At 65.5% G+C, this 20,139-nt stretch overlaps 1 protein-coding gene across 3 annotated transcripts in view; it reads left to right on the top strand.

Moving 5' to 3' along the window:
• Positions 1 to 20,139, top strand: part of TANC2 (tetratricopeptide repeat, ankyrin repeat and coiled-coil containing 2) — a 404,350-nt gene that overhangs the window by 144,348 nt on the left and 239,863 nt on the right. For all 3 annotated transcript variants that reach the window (XM_039913595.1, XM_039913597.1, XM_039913596.1), the window contains one exon: positions 13,517 to 13,699. In XM_039913595.1, coding sequence (XP_039769529.1) covers positions 13,517 to 13,699 — 183 coding nt within the window. The remainder of the gene's footprint in view (positions 1 to 13,516; positions 13,700 to 20,139) is intronic.

Below are 20,139 nucleotides of genomic sequence, written 5' to 3'. Positions count from 1 at the left end.
GCTGGCCGAGGACGTCAAGCCCCCTCCCGGTCGCTGCCCGTCAGGCTGCCGTAAAGTCACCGGTCCTGACCGGCTCCCTTGTCTGCGGCGTGCGCACCAGCGCACGTGGATAGAGAGGGGGAGAGAGCCGCGCGCGTCAGGGAGTAAGGGCGAGGGGGGTGAAGGGCGACACAGGTAAATGCCTTTTGAGCACCTGAGAAATGCAGTTTCGAAAGCCACCCTTATCCGGTGGCGCCCCACACGCCGGCCCCCTGGCTTTGCCCCACACCCCGAGAGGCAGCGTGGCCCGCCGACAAGAGCACGGGCAGGGGGGCAGGGTAAATTCTCAGCCCCGGCTCCGCCCCTCGTCTCCCGTGGACCTCGGACGGGACGCTCGGCTCCTCCATCTGTGAAGTGGGGGTGAAGGCTGTGAGCCCTACGTGGAACGGGGACCGTGTCCAACCCGCTGACCTCGTATCTACCCCGGGGCTTAGGACGCTGCCCGGCACGTAGTAAATGTTTAACGGGTACCGTTTTAAAAAGGCGAACCGGCCACCTCGACCACACTGGACCTGGAAACGGAGCTGTCGTCGCCGACGTTCGAGAACGTGATCGCCCGTCGCCTTCTGACGATTTTTAGCTGGGCCGCACCGTTTGGGAATTAGTTGCGGTTAAGTGGCGTGGATAGGGTAAACCGTTCCGACCGGCCCGGGCGGAGTTAACGTACTTCAGATAAATTCCTGTCTCAGTGCCCTGCACAGACGAAGCTATCGAGTGCCAACGAAGTGGAAGTTAGGTTGGAACGTTCCTTACCTGCATTCTGTGGATTCGAGAAGAAGATTCGGATTCGGAGAACAAAACAACACAGCCCTGGAGAAACAGCGTCGCCGGAGCGGAAAGGACAAGGGCCCAGGGAGTCAGAGGACCCGGGTCGCAATCATTCGGTAGTATCTATCGAGCGCTTGCTAGGCGCAGGGCGCCGTACTGAGCGCTTGGAACGGACGGGTGGGCAACTGACAGGGACGGTCCCTGCCCTCCGACGGGCTCACGCTCTGGTCGGGGGAGGCGGCCGGCCGAGAACGGTAGCGGTGACCCCTGCTCTGCCGTTTGCCCGCTTGTGTGACCTTGGACAAGGTGCTTATCCGGACCTCAGTTACCTCGTCTGGAAAACGGAGATCGAGACTGGGAGTCCCGAGTGGGACGGGGACCGCGTCCGACCTGATTCGCCTGTATCCACCCCGGCGCTTAGGGCGGTGCTTGACACGTAGTGAGCGCTCGACGGATGGCATCGCCGTCCTGCGACGCTCCCGCCTAGCCCCAGGCCCCGTCCTCTGGCTCCATTCCCCGGCTGCTTTCCCTCCGCCTCTCGCTCCGACCCCGTTCCCCCGGCTCTGCTCCGTCTAGTTACGCGGAGGACGGCTGGATTTTTGGGGGCACCGCTGCCGTTCTTCCTTCCGTTTGATATTTTCAGCTTTCGCTTCCGACCTGCATTTGGAAAAATTCCACTCGGATCCGGAGGTCCCTCCCCTCCGGCCGTCCCTAAGCCACCCCGGGGGGGGGGGTCGCGCTCCCGACGGGCCGGCAGCGGGCGAGGGCGCCGTGGCGTCCGCCGCGGGTGAGATCCTGGAGCCGGTCCGTCCCCGCCGGCTCGCTGCTTACCGCCGGGCAGAGGGGGACGGGATCGGACGGGGGCCGTGGGTGGCTAAACGCGGACCGTCATCGGAAATCGATCCGTCGGTGAGATTCATTCACCCGGCGGTGTTTACCGAGCGCCTGCCGTGTGCAGAGCGCTGTACCGGGCCCTCGGGACCCACGGTCCGGCGACAGGTGACGGACCGACCGATTACCGAGAAGCGGCCTGGCTCGGCGGAAGGGGCCCGGGCTTGGGGGTCGGAGGTCACGGGTTCGAATCCCGGCCCCGCGCCACTTGTCAGCCGCGTGACCTCGGGCCCGTCACGCGACTCCTCTGTGCCTCGGTGACCTCGTCTGGAAAATGGGCACCAAGACTGGGAGCCCCACGTGGGGCAAGCCGATCACCTTGTATCCGCCCAGCGCTTCGAACAGCGCTTGGCATATAGTCAGCGCTTAACAGACACCAAAATTGCTAGCACTGTCATCGGGCGCTCACCGCGCGCGGAGCGCTGTGCCGAACGCTCGGGAGGGTACGGTAGAACGGAGTTGGCCGCGACAGACACGACTCCCGCTCGTGCGCGCCCGGCGGTGGGACGTCCCTTGACCCTCCTTAGGTTCGCCCGCGTGGCAAGGGGCCGGGATCGGTGCCCGGCCGTACCTCCTCCGGCGGAGCCGGTGCGCGTGGCCGGTCGGTTTGCGGAGGTCGTCTCGAAGTCGGCGGCGTCACTTTGAACCTCAGGACAGATCTGTCCCGCGGTTTGACCGGCGAGATTGGGCCCCGGAGCAATGGCCGAATGAAGTCGCCGCCGCCTTCATTTAAACCCGTTTGCTAAGAATTCGGTCCTCCGGGCAATAAACCCCTGGCGGAACCTTTTTGTACTTGTAAACGGTTACCGCTGCTTAGCCCCCTCTCCTTCACGTGACGAAATCCAACCCTTTCCCCGTTCTCCGGACCCCAGGCTGCCGGGGTCAAGAGAACGTGAGGGCCGGCGGCGGTGCCGCTCCCTCCAGGCGAGGTCCCCGGGTCGCAGACCCGAGGCCGGTCCGTCGTCCCGCCGTCGGTCTGCCCCGCGACCTGGGTTAGGAGTCCCTTGCCTCCTCCGGGCCTCGGTTTCCTCATCTGTGAAACGGGGACCGAGACCGCGAGCCCACGTGGGACCGGGACCGCGTCCGACCCGATTTGCCTGGCTCCACCCCAGTGCGCAGTACAGCGCCCGGTACGTAGCGAGCGCTTGAGAGATAATTACGGGTACTGTTTTCATCTGGACCGGAAGCTCCGCGTGGGCAGGGAACGTGTGGTGCTTTCCTTAGGGCCGACTACAGTGCTCCGCGCAGAGTGAGCGCTGAATGAACCCCGTCGATTGGCTCGATCGGGAAGGAGCACGGAACTGGGGATCCGAGGACCCGGATTCCGATCGCGGCTCCGCCGGGTGCTCGCCGTGAGACGTGGTTGGGTAGGTCGCTTAGCTTCTCTGGGCCTCGGCTCCCTCATCTGCAGCATGGGAAGTCAGCACCTGTTCTCCTCATCCTGTGAGCCCCACGTGGGCCCTGGTTATCTTGGCTCATTCCCAGCGCTCAGTACGGCGCTTGGCGCACGGTAAGCACGTGACGGTTGCCGTCACGACCGCAACTGAGCGACGATGACGACGGTGATTACAACGGTGGTATTCATCGAGCGCTCACCGCGCGCCGGGTACCGAAGTAAGGGCCCGAGGTGGATCCGAGCGGATCCGGGCGGACGCGGTCCCTGTCCCGCGTGGGGCTCACGGCGTCGATCCCCGTTTTATAGTGGAGGTGCCCGAGGCTCAGAGAAGTGAAGCGACCCGCCCGGTGTCACACAGCAGACGGGTGGAGGAGCCGGGATGAGAGCCAGTGGCCTTCCGACTCCCGGGCCCGGGCTGTATCCGCCACGAGACGCCACCGTCCTCGGGCTCTACTTTCAGTTTCTGAAACCGGTCTCGCCGTTCCCCTTGGGGCCCCTCTCCGGTTTCCCCGCCCTCCGTCTTAAAAGGGGCGGCCCAGACAGCGCTGCCTTCTAATGGGGGTTCGGCCAAAGCAGAGGGAGAACTATTTATTAACAGTAATAATAATGACGACGACGAGAATAGTAACGACGGCGCTCTCCGTTAGGCGCTCACTAGGTGCAGAGCACCGTTCCGAGCGCCGGGGGCGGGGGGGGGGGATACGAGGCGATGGGGTCGTCCCACGTGGGGCTCACGGTCTCAATCCCCGCTTGACAGATGAGGGAACTGAGGCCCGGAGGAGCGAAGCCACCCGCCCGGGGTCACGCGGCTGGCGGGCGGCGCAGCCGGGATTCGAACCCGCGACCTCTGACTCCCCCCGCCCGGGGCTCTCCGCGCCGAGCCACGCTACCTTTTGCGGGCCGGGGACGGTGTAGGCTTTTGACCCAACGGGGCATCGCGTCGGTTTCCCCCACCCGGGTTGGGCTTGACCATTCCTCCTGCCGAGCCAGTCCGGTACGTGGCTAACCTGTCCCCGTTGGGGAGCCGCGGTGGTGTTCCGTTCCCACCTTTAATAACCGTGACGCCGTCCGTCGGGGCGCTTACTATGTGCGGAGCGCCGTTCTAAGCGCTGGAGGAGATGCGGGGCGATCAGATTGTCCCACGTGGGGCTCGCCTTTTTTTTTTTTTTTTTTTTTTTAAATCCCCAGTTTTACAGCCGAGGGAACTGAGGCACAGAGAAGTTAAGTAACTTGCCCGAGGTCCCACGGCGGACGGGGGGCGGGGCCGGGATTCGAACCCACCACCTCCGACTCCCGAGTCGGTGCTCTTTCCCCGGGGCCCCGCTGCTTCGCCGCCCCGTCCCCGTCGCCTTTCGCGCCGCGAGCCGTGGCATCCGTTTTTGAAGTCCCCGAGGCCGCTCGGAAGGCTCGTCCCTGACGGTCGTTCCTCGCTTGGAGCGGTCGCGGAGATGAAGGCCCGTGAAGCGACAGAGCCCGGGCCCCGGGGATCCGGGGGTCTGCGCCCCCTCCGCCCGCCACCCCCGAGGTCACCCCGAGCGCCCGGTGACTGCCCCGTTCCCGAGCCGGACCGTAGCGGGCGAGCGGCGAGGGGAGACGGGGCCGAGCCCGTCGACCGTCTCCGGGCCGTCGGGAAGGCGTCCGGGTCCGCCGCGGTACGGGTCCCTGAGGGGCCGGACCCGACGTTTCCGTAGAGAAACGACCCGGGCCGCCCGGCGGCGCGGGGGCGGGGGGGGCGGGACGCCCTAGCGCCCGCCTTCCCGCCGTACCTCGATCCCGTCCGTCTCGACGGCCGACCTCTCCCCCGAACGCCCTCCCGCCTGGAGAAGCAGCGCGGCTCCGCGGCGGGAGCCCGGGCCTGGGAGTCGGGGGTCACGGGTTCGGATCCCGGCCCCGCCCCGTGACCTCATCTGGAAAACGGGGATCGACCGGGGGCCTCGCGTGGGACGACCCGATCGCCCCGTGTCCCCCCCGGCGCTTAGGACGGCGCCCTGCACGTGGTGGGCGCTTAACGAGGGCCGACGGGGTCATCGTCATCCTTATATCCGCCGGATGTGTGCCCTCCCCCCCCCCCCCCCCACTCGAAAACCTTATCGAAGGCCCGTCTCCTCCCTCCGGGAAGCCTTCGCCGACCGAGCCCTCCTCTCCCCTTCTCCCACAACCTTCCGCGCCGCTCTCCCGTCCTCCTCCGTTCGTCCCCCCTCCCGTCCCCGTAGCGCGCGTGTGTGCGTCTGTCATTCATCTGCCCGTTGGTTTATGTTAATGTCCGCCTCCCTGTCCAGACTGTGAGCTCACTGTGGGCACCAACGTGTCCGTTGTTACGCTGTCCTCTCCCAAGCGCTTGATACGGTGCTCTGCTCGTCGAATCCCACCGAACGGGCGAAGGTCAGCGCGGAGGAGGCCGACGCCGGAGTTCGGGCAGGAGGGCCTGGCTCGGCGGCGAGAGCCCGGGCTGGGGAGTCGGAGGTCGTGGGTTCCGATCCCGGCTCCGCCGCTTGTCCCGCCGTGTTGGCCTTGGGCGGGTCCCTCCCCTTCTCTGGGCCCCGGTTCCCTCCTCTGTAAAATGGGGACCGAGACCGTGAGCCCCGCGCGGGGCCACCCGATTCCCCCGCGCGCTCGGAACGGTGCTCTGCGCGCAGGAAGCGCTCGACAGATGCCGACGTTGTTGTTGTTATCATTCTCCGGGCCTCGGTTCCCTCCTCTGTGAACTGGGGATTGAGACCGTGAGCCCCACGTGGGACGGCCTGATCTCCTCGCGTCGAGCCCGGCGCTTAGAACGGGGCTTGGAACGTAGTAAACGCTTAACGGACGCCGCGGGTGTTATCGTTAAAGGATAAGCGTCGGCGTCGGCGCAGCAAGAGTCGAGAATCACGGTATCCGTTGAGCGCTCACTGCGCGCGGAGCACCGTCCTGAGCGCCGGGGGAGACGCGGGGTCGTCGGGTCGGCCCACGGTGAGGCTCGCGGGTAATGCCATTTTACAGAGGAGGGAGCCGAGGCCCGGAGAAGCGAAGCGGCTCGCCCGCGGGGCCGGGACTCGAACCCGTGACCTCCGGCTCCCAAGCCCGGGCCCCTTCCACCGAGCCGCGCCGCTCCTCGAATCATCCGCTCCCTCGTGCGTGCGCCGCCGACGGCGGTCGAGGGTCCCGATCGAAGGACGCTTTTGAGTCTCCCTTGCCTGGCGCCGTTGCAGTTGCCCAGCCGGCGGTCGGTCGGTCGTATCCGGCGAGCGCCTGCTGCGTGCAGAGCGCTGTACGGGGTGTTGGAGAGAATGGAGCGCGACAGTGTAACGGAGACGTCCCCCGCCCACAGCGAGCTGCCGGTCGGAAGCACCGCTCGGTTCCCCCGCCTCCCCCGGAGAGTTCGGGCCCGGGGCCCTCTGCCTTTCCGGCTCCTGGCCCGGGAGAAGACGCCGTTGGCATCGGTTGAGCCCTTACCCCGTGCGGAGCGCCGTTCCGAGCGCCGGGGGAGACGCGGGGTCGTCGGGTCGTCCCACGTGAGGCTCGCCGGCTTCGTCCCCGTTTTACAGATGAGGTCGCCGAGGCCCGGAGAAACGAAGCGACTCGCCCCCGGTCGCACAGCTGACGAGTGGCGGAGCGGGGATTCGAACCCGTGACCTTTGACTCCCAACCTCGTGCCCTTCCCACCGAGCCGCGCTGCTTCCCTAACCGAGGGACCGAGCTCCCGAGTCGAAAGGTTGAAAGGTTCACGTACGATGGGGGGGGGTGGGGGGGGGGGGTTCCTTTTCCCGTCACCGCCCGTAGGGAAAAAGATCCCGTTTAAAGGAGACGGCCGTGCCCCTGAAACGTGAAAGATTCGTGTCGCCGGCTGAAGAGTCGTCAAAAACGCATGGCCTAAGTCTGCGGCATTTCATCGCGCGCCTTCCGGGACTCACCCGGGTCCCCGTATCTGGAACGTTTGTTACCGCCGACCCTCCGGCGTCTCGCGGAGTCCGCCGACCGTACGGTGGGGTCCGGGCCCGGTCGTCTGTAACTTCGCGGTCGTTGGTTTCGGGCCGAAACGGGCGGAACTTAAAGAGGAAACGGCCGGCCGTCGTCCCCCCCCCCGGGAGAGAACTGACCCCGTGTGGGCCCGGGCTTCAGCCCGCCTCCCCGCGTTGTTGCGCGGCGCGGATGGTGACGGTCGAAGCGGGACGGGGGCGAGGTCCCAGTCAGGGGCCGCGGGCTCTGGGAACCCCCCCCCCCCGCTCCCCGCGAGCGTGTTCCGAGTCGCTCCGTCCCGGGACTCCCGAGAGGCGGGGAGGTGACCCGTATGGAGTGTCGAGGGAGCCCGGGCTGGTCACCCGGACGGGCGGGTGGTCGTTCAGCGTGGCTCGGTGAAGGGAGCCCGGGCTTGGGAGTCGGAGGCCGCGGGTTCGACTCCCGGCTCCCGTCAGCCCCGTGACCGTGGGCGAGGCGCTTCGCTTCTCGGCGCCTCGGCGACCTCGGCTGGTAAACGGGGATTAGCCGTGAGCCTGGCGCGGGACCACCCCATCGCCCCGTATCTCCCCCCGGTGCTTGGAACGGTGCTCGGCACGTAGTGGGCGCTTAACGGATACCGACGTTATTCTTAAAATGGGCGTTGACCGTGAGCCTCGCGTGGGCCCACCCGATGACCCCGTATCTACTCCGGCGCTTAGAACGGTGCTCGGCACGCAGTAGGCGCTTAGTCATCGTTGGCCCGCCTCCGTATCGGCCGGTCAGGTTTTCGCCGGTCTGGCCGACGCCGGTATCAATAGGTCCGGCGGAGACTCCGCCGCCTGCCTGCTGCGGGACCTCGGACGAGTCACTTTTCCTCTCTGCGCCTCAGGTCCCTCACCTGAGAAATGGGACCCCGGGACCCGGTCTCCCTCCCGTTGGGGCCGTGAGCCCCGTGCGGGGCGAGGACCGGATCTCCCGCGGCGCATCAGCACGGTGCCCGGCCTGTAGCCGGCATTTAACGGATACGACAGCGCTGGGGGGAGATGCGGGGTGAGCGGACTGTCCCTCGCGAGGCTCACGGTCTCAAGCCCCCTTTTACGGGTGAGGTAACCGGGGCACGGAGAAGCGAAGCCGCGCGGTCGCCCGGGTGGCGGGGCCGGGATTCGAACCCGTGACCTCCGACTCGCGAGCCCGGGCTCTTTCCGGCGGGCCACGCCGCGAGCCGGGTTCCGTGGTTGCGTCGTAATCTGCCGTGCAGCGTCAGTATAGCGTTCCGCGCACGGCACAGCGCTCGGTCGACGCCGTCGATGGCGTTACGTCTGTGGCTTGAGCCGCGAGAAGCGTGAGAGCCGTCGTCTTCTTGTCCGTTTCAGAATCCCAAGTGATGAATGAATGGTACTAGAAGCGGACAGAATAACGGGTACCGGTCGTCGCCGCGGGCGGGTGGGCGCAGGTTTTCGATTTTCACGTTCTGATGGTTATTATGGGGGTCGATCGATAGAGTAAAAGTAGACGAAGGGCGGTCCGGAATCCTGGCAAGCCACGAGCGACCGCCCAACTCGCTCGCTCCCTCCCTCCGGGTCGCATGCGGTCAGTGGATCAGTGCTGTGGTTTGAGTGCTTACTCTACACGGAGCGCTGTACCGAGCGTTGGGAAGGGTGTGATGTTACAGAGCTGGGAGGCGCGTCCCCTGTCCACAGTAACGATGGCAATGATCAAAACGTTGGTATCCGTTCAGCGCTTACTACGTGCGCCCTTCTAAGCGTCGCGATCGTTCGAAGTCCCGTACGCGGTTGGCGCTCTGGTCCCTTCCCTCTACCGACCCTCGATAGACTTTTTCGACAACTGGAAACCGGCCCTCTCGCCTCGAGGCTCTCGCCTTTGGTCAGAGCCCCGGCTTCATCCGTGACGTGATGTTTCGCCCTGGGATTCGGGAAGCCCTTCCGTCGCGTCGGGGACTCCTTGGCTCTCCGGTAGGTAACGGTTTCCCCGGTTCGGGGCCGAGGCCGTCCGGCGTGGGTTTCGCGTCGGGGTTATTCCGTGGCTTCGGCTTCAGAGGACGGGGCTCCCGGTCCCGGCTCCGGCCGCCCGTCTGCTGCGCGTCCTCGGGCGAGCCGCTCCGCTTCTCTGCGCCTCGGTCGCCTCGTCTGTCAAATGGGGATGAAGACCGTGAGCCCCACCGGGAACGACCCGTTCACCTCGTATCCATCCCCGCGCTTGGAACGGCGCCCGGCGCGGAGTCGGCGCTCGACGGGCACCGTGATTATCGACGACGGCTTCGAGTAAGGAATTCGGATCGGGCGGCGGTCCGCCGTCCGAGGTAACCCAGGCGACCCGACTCGGGGCCACGTTCCGGAAGAGGAAATGGCGTGTGCCGGTTGGCAGCGGGAAGGACGGAGGAGTCCGGGAGAGGGACCGCGTCGGCGCGACGGGAAGGAAGGGTCGGAGATATCGGCCGCGGCTCCGGGTTCGGCAGAGGTTCGGGGACGCCGGGCCCGGCGCCCCTTGGCCGGAGGGAGTAGAGTTTCTGTAATATAAGAAGGGCTTCAGCGTGGGAGGCGTGAGGACCCTCCGGGACCTTGATTGGGAAGCAGCGCGGCTCAGTGGAAGGAGCCCGAGCTCGGGAGTCGGCGGTCGCGGGCGCGAATGCCGGCCCCCGCCGGCCGCGTGCCCGTGGGCGAGTCACTTGGCTTCTCTGGGCCCGAGCTCCCTCGTCCGTAGAACGCGGAGCCCCGCGTGGGACGCCCCGATTACCCCGCTCAGCGCTGCCAACGGTGCTCTCCGCACACAGTAAGCGCTTAACCAACAACGCCGGCATTGTCGTTATCAGTTTACCTTCAGTGAGGCGCCAGAGCCTGGACTCTAGGTCAGGCTCGTGTGTGTGTGTGTGTTTGCCCCAGATCCGACAGTTTTCCCAAGAGCTCGACGATCTGGGGAGGTGTCGTATTTTCCCGACAGAGGGAGGGGGCCCCCACTTGTCCCTGCCCCGTCCCGGCAGTCGGGTCGACCGTCGGGATCGTCCGAGCCCCTGCTCGGCGCAGAGCCCTTTGCCAGGCGCCGGGGAGACGGCGGCTCCTCCCAGCCGAAGCCGTAGTTCTTACGGCTTAGATCCGAGCCGGAGTGGCGGGATCGGAGTGGGCGGTCGCCTTCCCCGCCCTCGAGGAGCTGCCCGCCCAGAGGGGGAGGCAGACAGCGGGATAGGCGAATGAATCAGAGATGCGCCGAGGGAGCGGCGGAGCCGATTCGGGGCACGGCGGCCGGTGACCCGCCCTTTTGGGGCCGCGGAGCCTTCAGAAGGGTCGAGAGGGGAGTCGGTGAGCGCACGGGTTCCGGGCTCCCCGGGGCGTGCTCGCTCTTTTCCTGCTCCCTCCCTCCCTCCCCCCGTGGAATCTCTCCCTGTGCCCGGGGGCCAACCCGGCCACTCTGGTATCCCCACGCCGGGTGAAGCCGGAGGCCGCCGAGGCTCGGGGGTTGAAGGTTCGCCTCTTTCCATTCCTGAAGGGAAGATCCCTGCGGGGGGTTTTTTTTTTCCCTCGGTCGGGGTGTATAATGCTATAGGTTATCATCACGTGGTATAATACATAATAGTAAGAATCATCATACTGTACAATGCGTAGAATACCTGTATAACGCGTGTGTATTCTGCGCGTCATACAGTGTGATAATACGTTTATGATAATATGTGTTATACGTCGTCCGTATTATACGCATTATACGACAGAATGACGGTTTTATCGTCGTGCCTCATGTAATGTATAACGTAACGGAAATAAAAACCTATATCGTAGGATACGTATTATACAGCGTATATAATGTTACGTGTTATATAATGGCACGATTTATTACGACGTCGATATTTGCCAAGCGCTCGCCGCGTGCCGAGCGCCGTTCTCAGCCCCGGGGAAGATACAGGGTCGTCGGGCGGTCCCACGTGAGGCTCCCGGTCTTCGTCCCCGTTTTCCGGACGGGGGAGCCGAGGCCCGGACAAGTGAAGTGACTCGCCCACGGCCACACGGCTGACGGGTGGCGGAGCCGGGATTAGAACCCGTGACCTCCGCCCCCCCCCCCCGAGCCCGGGCCCTTTCCGCCGCGCCGCTTCCCGCGTGACCGCTGGAGGTGGCTGCTCTTTATATTCGGAGGGTGTTTCTGTGGTGAAATTCACCTGCGAATGGCCGTGCGGCTGAAATGTGAGTTCTCCACCCAATTTTTGAATGAGGCGGGGTTCGTCCCCTCCCTTAAGAGAAGCGGCGCGGTTCGGTGGTCACGGGTTCTAATCCCGGCTCCGCCCCCCGTCGGCCGGGTGACTTTGGGCGACTCGCTCGGCTTCTCTGCGCCTCGGTTCCCTCATCTGCCAAACGGGGATGAAGACCGGGAGCCCCACGTGGGGCGACCCGATCACCTCGTATCCGCCCAGGGCTTAGGACGGTGCTCGGCACATAGTGAGCGCTTAACGGTTACCGTCATCGCCTCGCACGGTCCCCCGTTAAGGAACGCTCGCCCCCCCCCCCCCCGGCGCTCACCGAGGCCGATTCCACGCCCTGGTCTCTGCGACCTGCCCCGCTCTGGATCCGAACGGGCCCGCGTTGTCGGATGAACGTCCCCAAACCCCCCCCCCCCGACGGCTCTCTAGCCAAAACTCGGAATGAAATCCCACGGCGTGACCGAACCGAGCCAGCTGCCGTGGCCGGTGCGGGGAGACGGGTCCGACGGGACGCGTTCGGGTGGGCGGCGGTTCCGCGGTCGGCTTCCTCGGAATCGGAGCGGCCCCAGTTCCGAGGTGAATCGATGACTCGCGGCGCAGTTTCTAAAGAACTCCGATCGAGTCCGTTTGTTAAGCTGGAGAGGGCGATGCTTGATAAGGGAATGCACAGAGACGGCGATGAGAAATGGTAACGAGGAAGATCTGTGATTATTCTTCGCATTTTTGCCCAGCGTTTACATCCCGGCGCCTCTCTGGGCTCCGCTGTCTGCGTCTGCGTGTGAACGACTGGTAACCGTCCGCCCGGCTCGGTAGAGCCCCCCTCTAGATTTTGCGATTTGCCTGAATTTCCTCGGTCTCCGCTCCGTCGAGTCATCTCGGAAACGGGTCTCCGGTTAACGGGGGTGTGAGGCTGGTTCGGGGGAGGAGGTGAACGTCGCCAAGCAGTGGGAAGCAGCGTGGCGTGACGGGTAAGAGCGAGGGCCTGGGAGTCGGGAGGCCGCGAGTTCGGATCCCGGCTCCGCCGCTCGTCTGCTGCGTGACCTTGGGCAAGTCACTTCGCCTCTCCGGGCCTCGGTCCCCTCGTCCGTAGGATGGGGATTGACACCGTGCGCCCCGCCTGGGACGGGGACCGCGTCCGACCCGATCGGCTCGCGTCCGCCCCAGCGCTCGGTACGGCGTCCTGTACGCGGTAGGCGCTTACCAGATGCCGTTGTTCTCGTCGCCAAGGAAAGCGGGCAGTGACGCACAGAGGTGGGATAACTGGGATCGCGGGAGATCGCCCGCGTGCCGCTTTCGTAACGGTGCCTCTGGGTCTTTCCACCTGTGTTTCTTCACCGCCCCGAAATGACTGGAGTTCCTTGCGACGCAACCCGGCGGCTCTGTGACAGAGAAGAAATGATAGTGATCGCGGAACTGGTTCATCAGTGGATCGTATTCATCGAGTGCTCACCGTACGCGGAGTGCCGTACTGAGCGTTGAGGAGAATACGATGACGGCGGAATTGCCCGTAATGAGCTTACGGTCTAGAGGGGGAGACGGACGTTAATCTGAAAAAACAAGTAACCTATAAGGCAAGCGCTCTCTTTCCACCGAGCACCGTACTAAGCCATGGGGTACGTACCGGATCATCGGGTCCCAAGTGGGGCTGTCGGTCCAAGCAGGAGAGAGGAAGGTATCGACTCCCCATTTCTCAGGTGAGGCAACTGCGGCACGGAGAAGCGAAGCGCCCCGCCGAAGGTCGCCCGGCAGGCGAGTGGCGGAGCCGGGATCGGAACCCGGGTCCCCCGACTCCCGGGCCCGGAGTCGTTCCCCGGGGCCCCGCTGCTTCTCTGAGAAGAGAAGCGAGAGGAAAACAGCTCTTGGTCCCAGCAGCGAACGCGGACACGTAAACCGGATCGGGGCAGGCGAGGAACCTCATTAGATTTTGACCTCATTCCCCAAATCTGTGCTGCTGGGCAAAGGTGTGTGACTGCCCCCTGGGGCTACTTCCGAGCCTAGGGGGCGAGACTTCGGGCAGAGTCAGCGCGGAGCATCTGTTGAGCGCTTACTCCGCGCAGAGCATTGTAGTGAACACTGGGGAGAACGCCGCGGAGGAAGGCGGACGCCATCCCCGATCTCGCCCCGGGGCACCCCGGGGGCTCGGGGCGGTTCTGGGTAGAGGAGCCCCGCGGCCGGGCTCGGCCTGTGAGTTGCGGGGGTGATTCTCCTCCGTTACCGGAGGGTCGCCGGGCGTCCGATCCGAGGAGGCTTAAGGCAGAGCTGCGCTCGGCCCGGAGGTTCACGTCTGCTTGCTTTCTCTCCCTCAGGTGGCACCTCCACGGAGAGCGACTGTGCTTTTGAGCCCGACTATGCTATCCCGCCGCTCCCGGTGAGCGAAGGTGTGCAGCACATTCGGATTATGGAGGGCGCGTCCCGCTCTCTCCCATCCTCCCCCTTACTCGCCCATCAGTCTGTCGGTGTGCGGCTCCAGCCCGTGAGGAAGTTGACTGGTAAGGACCTTCGATGAGCTCGGTGGACTTCTCGCCCCCGACCCCGAGTCCCGCCGCGCCCCCGCGGGTCTCCGGCGTCTCCCCTTCGCGGCCGTCCCGGGCCCCGGGCCCCCCGAGCGGAACGCGCCGGGGCGCCGCCGTCGGCAGACGACGCCGGGGGAGGATCGGGCCGGGCCTCGGCTCGGCGGTAGATGCGTCTCCTCCCTCTTAGGGTCCGTCTGTTGGCGGGAGACTCGCCGCCGTCTCCGGAGACCCCCGGTCCCGTGAGCCCGGTCTCATTTCCCCAAGCGCCCGCGTCGCGTCGCCGGCCGGGGACGGCTCCGTCGCCGGGGCGGCTTCCGGTTCGGCTCCGGGCTGCCGGGAGCTCGGCAGTTCCGCCGAGGCGCGTTGGAAGTCGACCCGGGGGGGACGACGGGCGCGTTTCCCGACGGCTCCGTCCGTAAACTCCGTCGGGGGTCACCCGGTCCCCGCCGCGGGCCTCGTGCGTCGGAAACGACGCGAGCGTCGTCCCGCGCGACGTACGGGGCGGCCGGGGGGGCCGCGCGCGCTTGGTCGGAAGGGGGGAGACCCCCCCCCCCCCCCCCGGCGGCCGCCGTGGCAGATGCGAAAGAACGCTCAGCGGCGTGAAGGGGTCGCGCCCGTTTGAGTTCAGTTCACCTCCGCCGGCGAGCCGCCGGCACTTCCACCAAGGATGGAGCGGCCGAGCCGGGAGAATGCGGCCGGCGAAATCGGGTTTCGCCGTCTAGGTTCTCCGCGAGAGGGAGGGCCGCGTCCCTTCCCGTGTTGCACGCGGGCTCGAGTGGTAAACGGCAGGCGTCGGTGTCGAGTGGAATCTCACCTCCCCGGGCGTTTCCCGGAGATGAGATGAGGAGACCTCTTGGGGTTCGCCAGCCTGTGGGAGTTTGCCCGCTCGTCGGCGTTCTCCCCTCCGCGCGATTCCCGACGCCGAAGGGCCGAGGCGGCCGGCGGCCGCCGACCCCTCGGGTCGGCGCCCTGCGCACAGTAAGCCGTCGGTGAACCCGACTGTCCGCCCATCCATCCATCGACTGAGGGCGGCGGCGGCACGGGGCCCGAGGTGTAGGGCGGCGTTGAGGTCTGGGGAGTTCTCACCGGCCTGCGGCCCCCTTTCCCGTCGGTCCCCGCTGCGAACCGGGGCGGGCCCCCGGGTGCCTCACCCCATCTCGGAAACGGGGGAGAAGACAGCTCCGGATCCCTCGCCCGGGCCGGAGCTGGGCCGAGGTCGTTTCTCTCTGCATCCCGGGATTCTGAGCCCAGTGTGGAGGGTGGGCGCTTGGGCGGGATCCGGAGCCCGGGTCCGAAATCCACCTCACGTGCTTCTTAGCGGAATCCCCGTTTAGAGGGGGTGCGGTTTCGACTCCCAAACTGGCGTCGCCTTGTCGGCCGTTTACGAGGAGGCCCGGCGGTCCGCCCTCGAGATCGGGGGACGCCGGGGGCGGTCAGTCGGTCGAGGGTTGTCGGCGAGCGCGTGCCGTGCGCGCAGCGCTGTACCCGGTGCTCGACGAACGGTACGGCGGCATCGGTGGACGCGGTCCCTGCCCACCGGGAGCTTACATTCGGCGGGTGGAGAGAGACGTTCAAATCGGCTGGCGTTAGGGGAGATGGTAGAGTTGTAATAAAACGATGAGGGTATTTGTTAAGCGCTTACTGTGCGCCGAGCACCGTTCCAAGTTACAGTCCCGGGACACGAGGCGCCGTCCCCTTTCGCGGTACCACTTGCGTGATACTCTGAACTAGGATTCTGAATCGTTAGGGGAGAGGCAGCGCGACTCGGCGGAAAGAGCCCGGGCTTGGGAGTCGGAGGTCGTGGGTTCGAATCCCGGCTCCGCCACCTGCCAGCCGTGCGACTTTGGGCAGGTCACCTAGCTCCTCTGGGCCTCCGTTGCCTCATCTGTAAAACGGGCATTAAGACCGTGAGCCCCACGTGGGACGACCTGATTGCCGTGTATCTCCCCCCGGCGCTTAGGACGCTGCCTGGCACACGGTGAGCGCTTGACAAATGCCGTCAGTATTGTCATCATCCCCGTTTTAGAACCTTTGGCTATTTAAGAGCCAGCCCCATCCAGCTCCTCTGCTTCGACCTGCCTGGCTTGGGTCTCCCTACCGCTAACGGGGTGGCCTCCGTATTCGGGCTCCGGTCCGCTGGATCCGGCCACCGCCCCGCCTGGGAAGGCGGCCGGGAAGAACGGATCCGTTGCGAGAAACCGTAGCGACGGAAAAAGGCTCCCGAAGGCAGGCGTGGTCCGTAGAGTCGATCAGCTGTTTTTCTTTAGCGCTTACTGTGTACAGAGCGCTGTACTGAGCATTTGGGAGAATGCGGGAGAGTCGACAGTAGCGATAAGGGTGGTGGCTGTTAAGCTCTTACTATGTGCCAAGCACTCTGCTAAGCGCTGGGGTCGACACAAGCTATTCAGGTCCCGCTTGGAGCCCGCGGTCCAAGTAGGAGGGAGGACGGGCGTCGAATCCCCGCTCTGCAGACGAGGGAACCGGGTGGGGGAACAGACGTTACTGTAAATAGGGATTTCGGAGGAATCGTCTGATGGAAAAGGGCAAAAAGTAGAAAAGAATAATAATGTCGGCATCTGTTAGGGCACTTGCCGTGTGCAGAGCACCGTTCTAAGCGCCGGGGGAGATACGGGGTCATCGGGTCGTTCCCCCGGGAGGCTCGCCGTCTTCATCCCCGTTTGACAGAGGAGGTCGCCGAGGCCGCCCCGAGAAGTGAAGCGGCTCGCCCGCGGTCACGCGGCTGCCAGGTGGCGGAGCCGGGATTCGAACCCCAGACCTCCGGCTCCCAAGCCCGGGCTCTTTCCGCCGAGCCCCGCTCCTTCTCCGGAAGTGAGGAAGAGGCCCGGGGACGGGCGCCGAGGGAACGAGCGGGGAAATCGCCGTTCCGTTAGGCGCAGAGTGAGAGGCAGAGACCCCGGTCAGATCCCTCAGGGCGGGGGTTCACGTCTCCCAACTCCGCTGTCCTTTCCCGAGCGCCCGGTCCGGTGCTCCGCCCCCGTGGGGGCCTAACCGGCACCGTCGATCGATCCGTCGACCGATGGCCGTAACGGAGCCGGTCGAGGCACCGCCGGCCGCGGGTCCGCGGGCGGGGAGGGCGTTCTCTCGGATTCCGTTGTTAAGGTGAGCCGACGTTTATTTCTAATCGATAGTTATTCCGGAGATAGGGCGCATCTTCAGCCGGGCGTTTAGAGTCAAAGCTCGTTTGTTTAATTTCAGGAAATGCTTGAAAAATATTTTTAGCGTCCGTGATTTTCCAGTCACGCTATATTTAACGCCGAAGCTGGAGGGGTGGGAAGGAGCGACGTTTCTAGATTCCTCTGCCTGTTTAGAAAGGAACCTCGGAAACCTTCCGCTCCCGGATCGAGGCGGGAATCGTAACGGCATCCCCGTCTCGGGACGGCCCGCGGCCATCGATTCATTCATTCATTCAATAGTATTTATTCAGTAGTATTTACTGAGCGCTTACTCGGTGCAGAGCACCGTACTAAGCGCTCGGGATGAACAGGTCGGCAACAGATAGAGACGGTCCCTGCCGTCTGACGGGCTCACGGTCCGATCGGGGGGGAGACGGACGGACGAGAACGATGGCACTGAACAGCGTCGAGGGGAAGAACGTCTCGTAAAAACCGATGGCGACTAAATAGAATCGAGGCGATGTACAATTCATTGACAGAATAAATAGGGTGACGAAAATATATACGGTCGAGCGGACGGGTACGGCGCCGTGGGGATGGGAAGGGAGAGGGGGAGGAGCGGAGGGAAAAGGGGAAAATGAGGCTTCAGCTGCGGAGAGGTAAAGGGGGGGGTGGCGGAGGGAGTAGAGGGGGAAGAGGAGCTCGGTCCGGGAAGGCCTCTAGGAGGAGGTGATTTTTAAGTAAGGTTTCGAAGAGGGAAAGAGGATCGGTCCGGCGGAGGCGGGGAGGGAGGGCGTCCCGGGACCGCGGGAGGACGCGACCCGGGGGTCGACGGCGGGACGGGCGAGACCGGGGGACGGCGAGGAGGCGGGCGGCGGGGGAGCGGGGCGCGCGGGGCGGGCGGTGGAAAGAGAGGAGGGAGGAGAGGTAGGGAGGGGCGAGGCGACGGAGAGCCTCGAAGCCTAGAGTGAGGAGTTTTCGTCTGGAGCGGAGGTCGACGGGCGACCACCGGAGTTGTTTAAGAAGGGGAGCGACGGGCCCGGATCGTCTCCGCGGGAAGACGAGCCGGGCGGCGGAGCGAAGGATAGACCGGAGCGGGGCGGGAGAGGAGGAAGGGAGGTCGGAGAGAAGGCCGACACGGTAGTCTAGCCGGGACATGACGAGAGCCCGTAACGGTAAGGTGGCCGTCCGGGTGGAGAGGAGAGGGCGGATCTCGGCGATATCGTAGAGGCGAGACCGGCGGGTCTCGGGGACGGATGGGACGCGCGGGGCGAACGAGAGGGACGAGTCGAGGACGACACCGAGATCGCGGGCCCGCGGGACGGGAAGGACGGTCGTGCCGTCCGCGGCGACGGAGAAGTCCGGGAGCGGACCGGGCTCGGGAGGGAAGACGAGGAGCCCGGTCTCGCTCACGTCGAGTTTCAGGCGGCGGGCCGACGTCCGGGCGGAGACGTCCCGGAGGCGGGAGGAGACGCGAGCCCGAAGGGAGGGGGAGGGGACGGGGGCGGAGATGTAGATCCGCGTGTCATCCGCGTAGAGACGGTCGTCGAAGCCGTGAGAGCGGATGAGTTCACCGAGGGAGTGAGTGTAGACGGAGAACGGAAGAGGGCCGAGAACTGACCCTCGAGGAACTCCGACGGTCAAAGGATGGGAGGGGGAGGAGGCTCCGGCGTAGGAGACCGAGAATGATCGGCCGGAGAGGTGAGAGGAGAACGGGGAGAGGACGGAGTCCGTGAAGCCGAGGTGAGATAAGGTACGGAGGAGGAGGGGACGGTCGACGGTGTCAAAGGCGGCGGAGAGGTCGGGGAGGATCAGAATGGAGTAGGAGCCGTCGGATCTGGCAAGAAGGAGGTCACGGGTGACCTCAGAGAGAGCGGTCTCGGTAGAGCGGAGGGGACGGGAGCCAGATCGGAGGGGGTCTAGGAGAGAATGGGAGGTAAGGAATTCTAGGCATCGACTGTAGGCGACTCGATCCCAGCCAGGTTAGCCCCCCTCGTCGGGGAGGGGGATTCCCGGAAGGGTCCGGCACGGGAGCCGCTCGCTCCGAAGGCGGCCTCCCTCCCCCGGGCGGGCCCGGGGAGGAGGGGACGGCCGCCGCGCCCCGGACGTCGGTCACTCGGCCGACGCCGTCCGCCGGAGCACGGCCGGTCACCGAAGGAAAACGGGGGCAAGGGACGTCCAGGGGCGGAGAGGGGAGGGCTGGCCCCTCGAGACCCGGAGTGGGATCTTCCAAGCGGCGAGGCTTCCGCGTTCGGGGGTTCTGTCTAAAGGCTCGTAATTCCCAGGCGGGGTGGAATAAGAATCCCCGGGGGCTTCGGAACAGGCATCTTGCAGGGCAGAGGTTCATCGGCGCGTCTGCCGACCAGAGAGAAGGCCGGACCGACCGTAGAGTGGGCAAGCTAAATCGGTGCTCTCAGAGACGGCTGAACGGTGAGCGGGCAGTGTAATGGACACCTCACAGTTATCCCAAGGAGCCCGGGTCTGAGGTGACTCCTTGGTCGTCCAGCCGGTCGTGCGCTGAGATTCTAGTCTACTCAGGCTCTCTGCCCGGGGGGGGGGGGGGGGGGGCGGGGGGGTCCCCTAACCTTTACGGCCCGATTCTTACCGAGCCGCTCCCTTGGGACCGCTCGTTAACGGGCCAGCTCTCACCCTGAAACGGCGCGTTAATCACTCCTGCCTCGTACCCTCCGCGGAACCCGACTCTGTTCACTGCCACCGTTCTCGTCCGTCTCCCCCGCTCGGACCGTGAGCCCGTCGGGGGGCGGGGACCGTCTCTGGCCGTTGCCGACTTGTCCGTTCCGAGCGCCCGGTCCGGCGCTCTGCACCTAGTAAGCGCTGAGAAAACACCGGCGAGTGAAGGGGTGAACTTCTGCCGGAGGGGCAGAACGGGTATTCGTCGGGGGGCTGAGTTGTAGCGGTGCCAACGGGCAGTCGGGGGTATTTACCGAGCACCTCCCGTGTGCGGAGCGATCGGGGGTGTTTACCGAGCACTCACCGTGCGCTCACCTTTACTGAGGGCCCGGGAGAGTAATAGGAGGGATCGTAATGACTGTGGTACCCGTGAAACGCTTACTGCGGGCCAGGCGAGAAGCAGCGGGGCTCGGCGGCAAGAGCCCGGGCTTGGGAGCCGGAGGTCGTGGGTCCTGATCCCGGCTCCGCCGCTCGGCGGCCGTGTGACTTAGGGCAAGTCGCTTCACTGTTCCTCGGTTACCTCGTCTGGAAAACGGGGATTAAGGGCCGGGAGCCCCGGGGGGGGGGCGCCCGACGGCCCCGTGTCTACCC

Source organism: Ornithorhynchus anatinus, chromosome 11 (genome assembly GCF_004115215.2).
Source record: "Ornithorhynchus anatinus isolate Pmale09 chromosome 11, mOrnAna1.pri.v4, whole genome shotgun sequence".
NCBI classification, from domain to species: Eukaryota; Metazoa; Chordata; class Mammalia; order Monotremata; family Ornithorhynchidae; genus Ornithorhynchus; species Ornithorhynchus anatinus.
The sequence above is the reverse complement of the archived record's forward strand: the minus strand, read 5'-3'. Positions and strand labels throughout refer to the sequence as shown.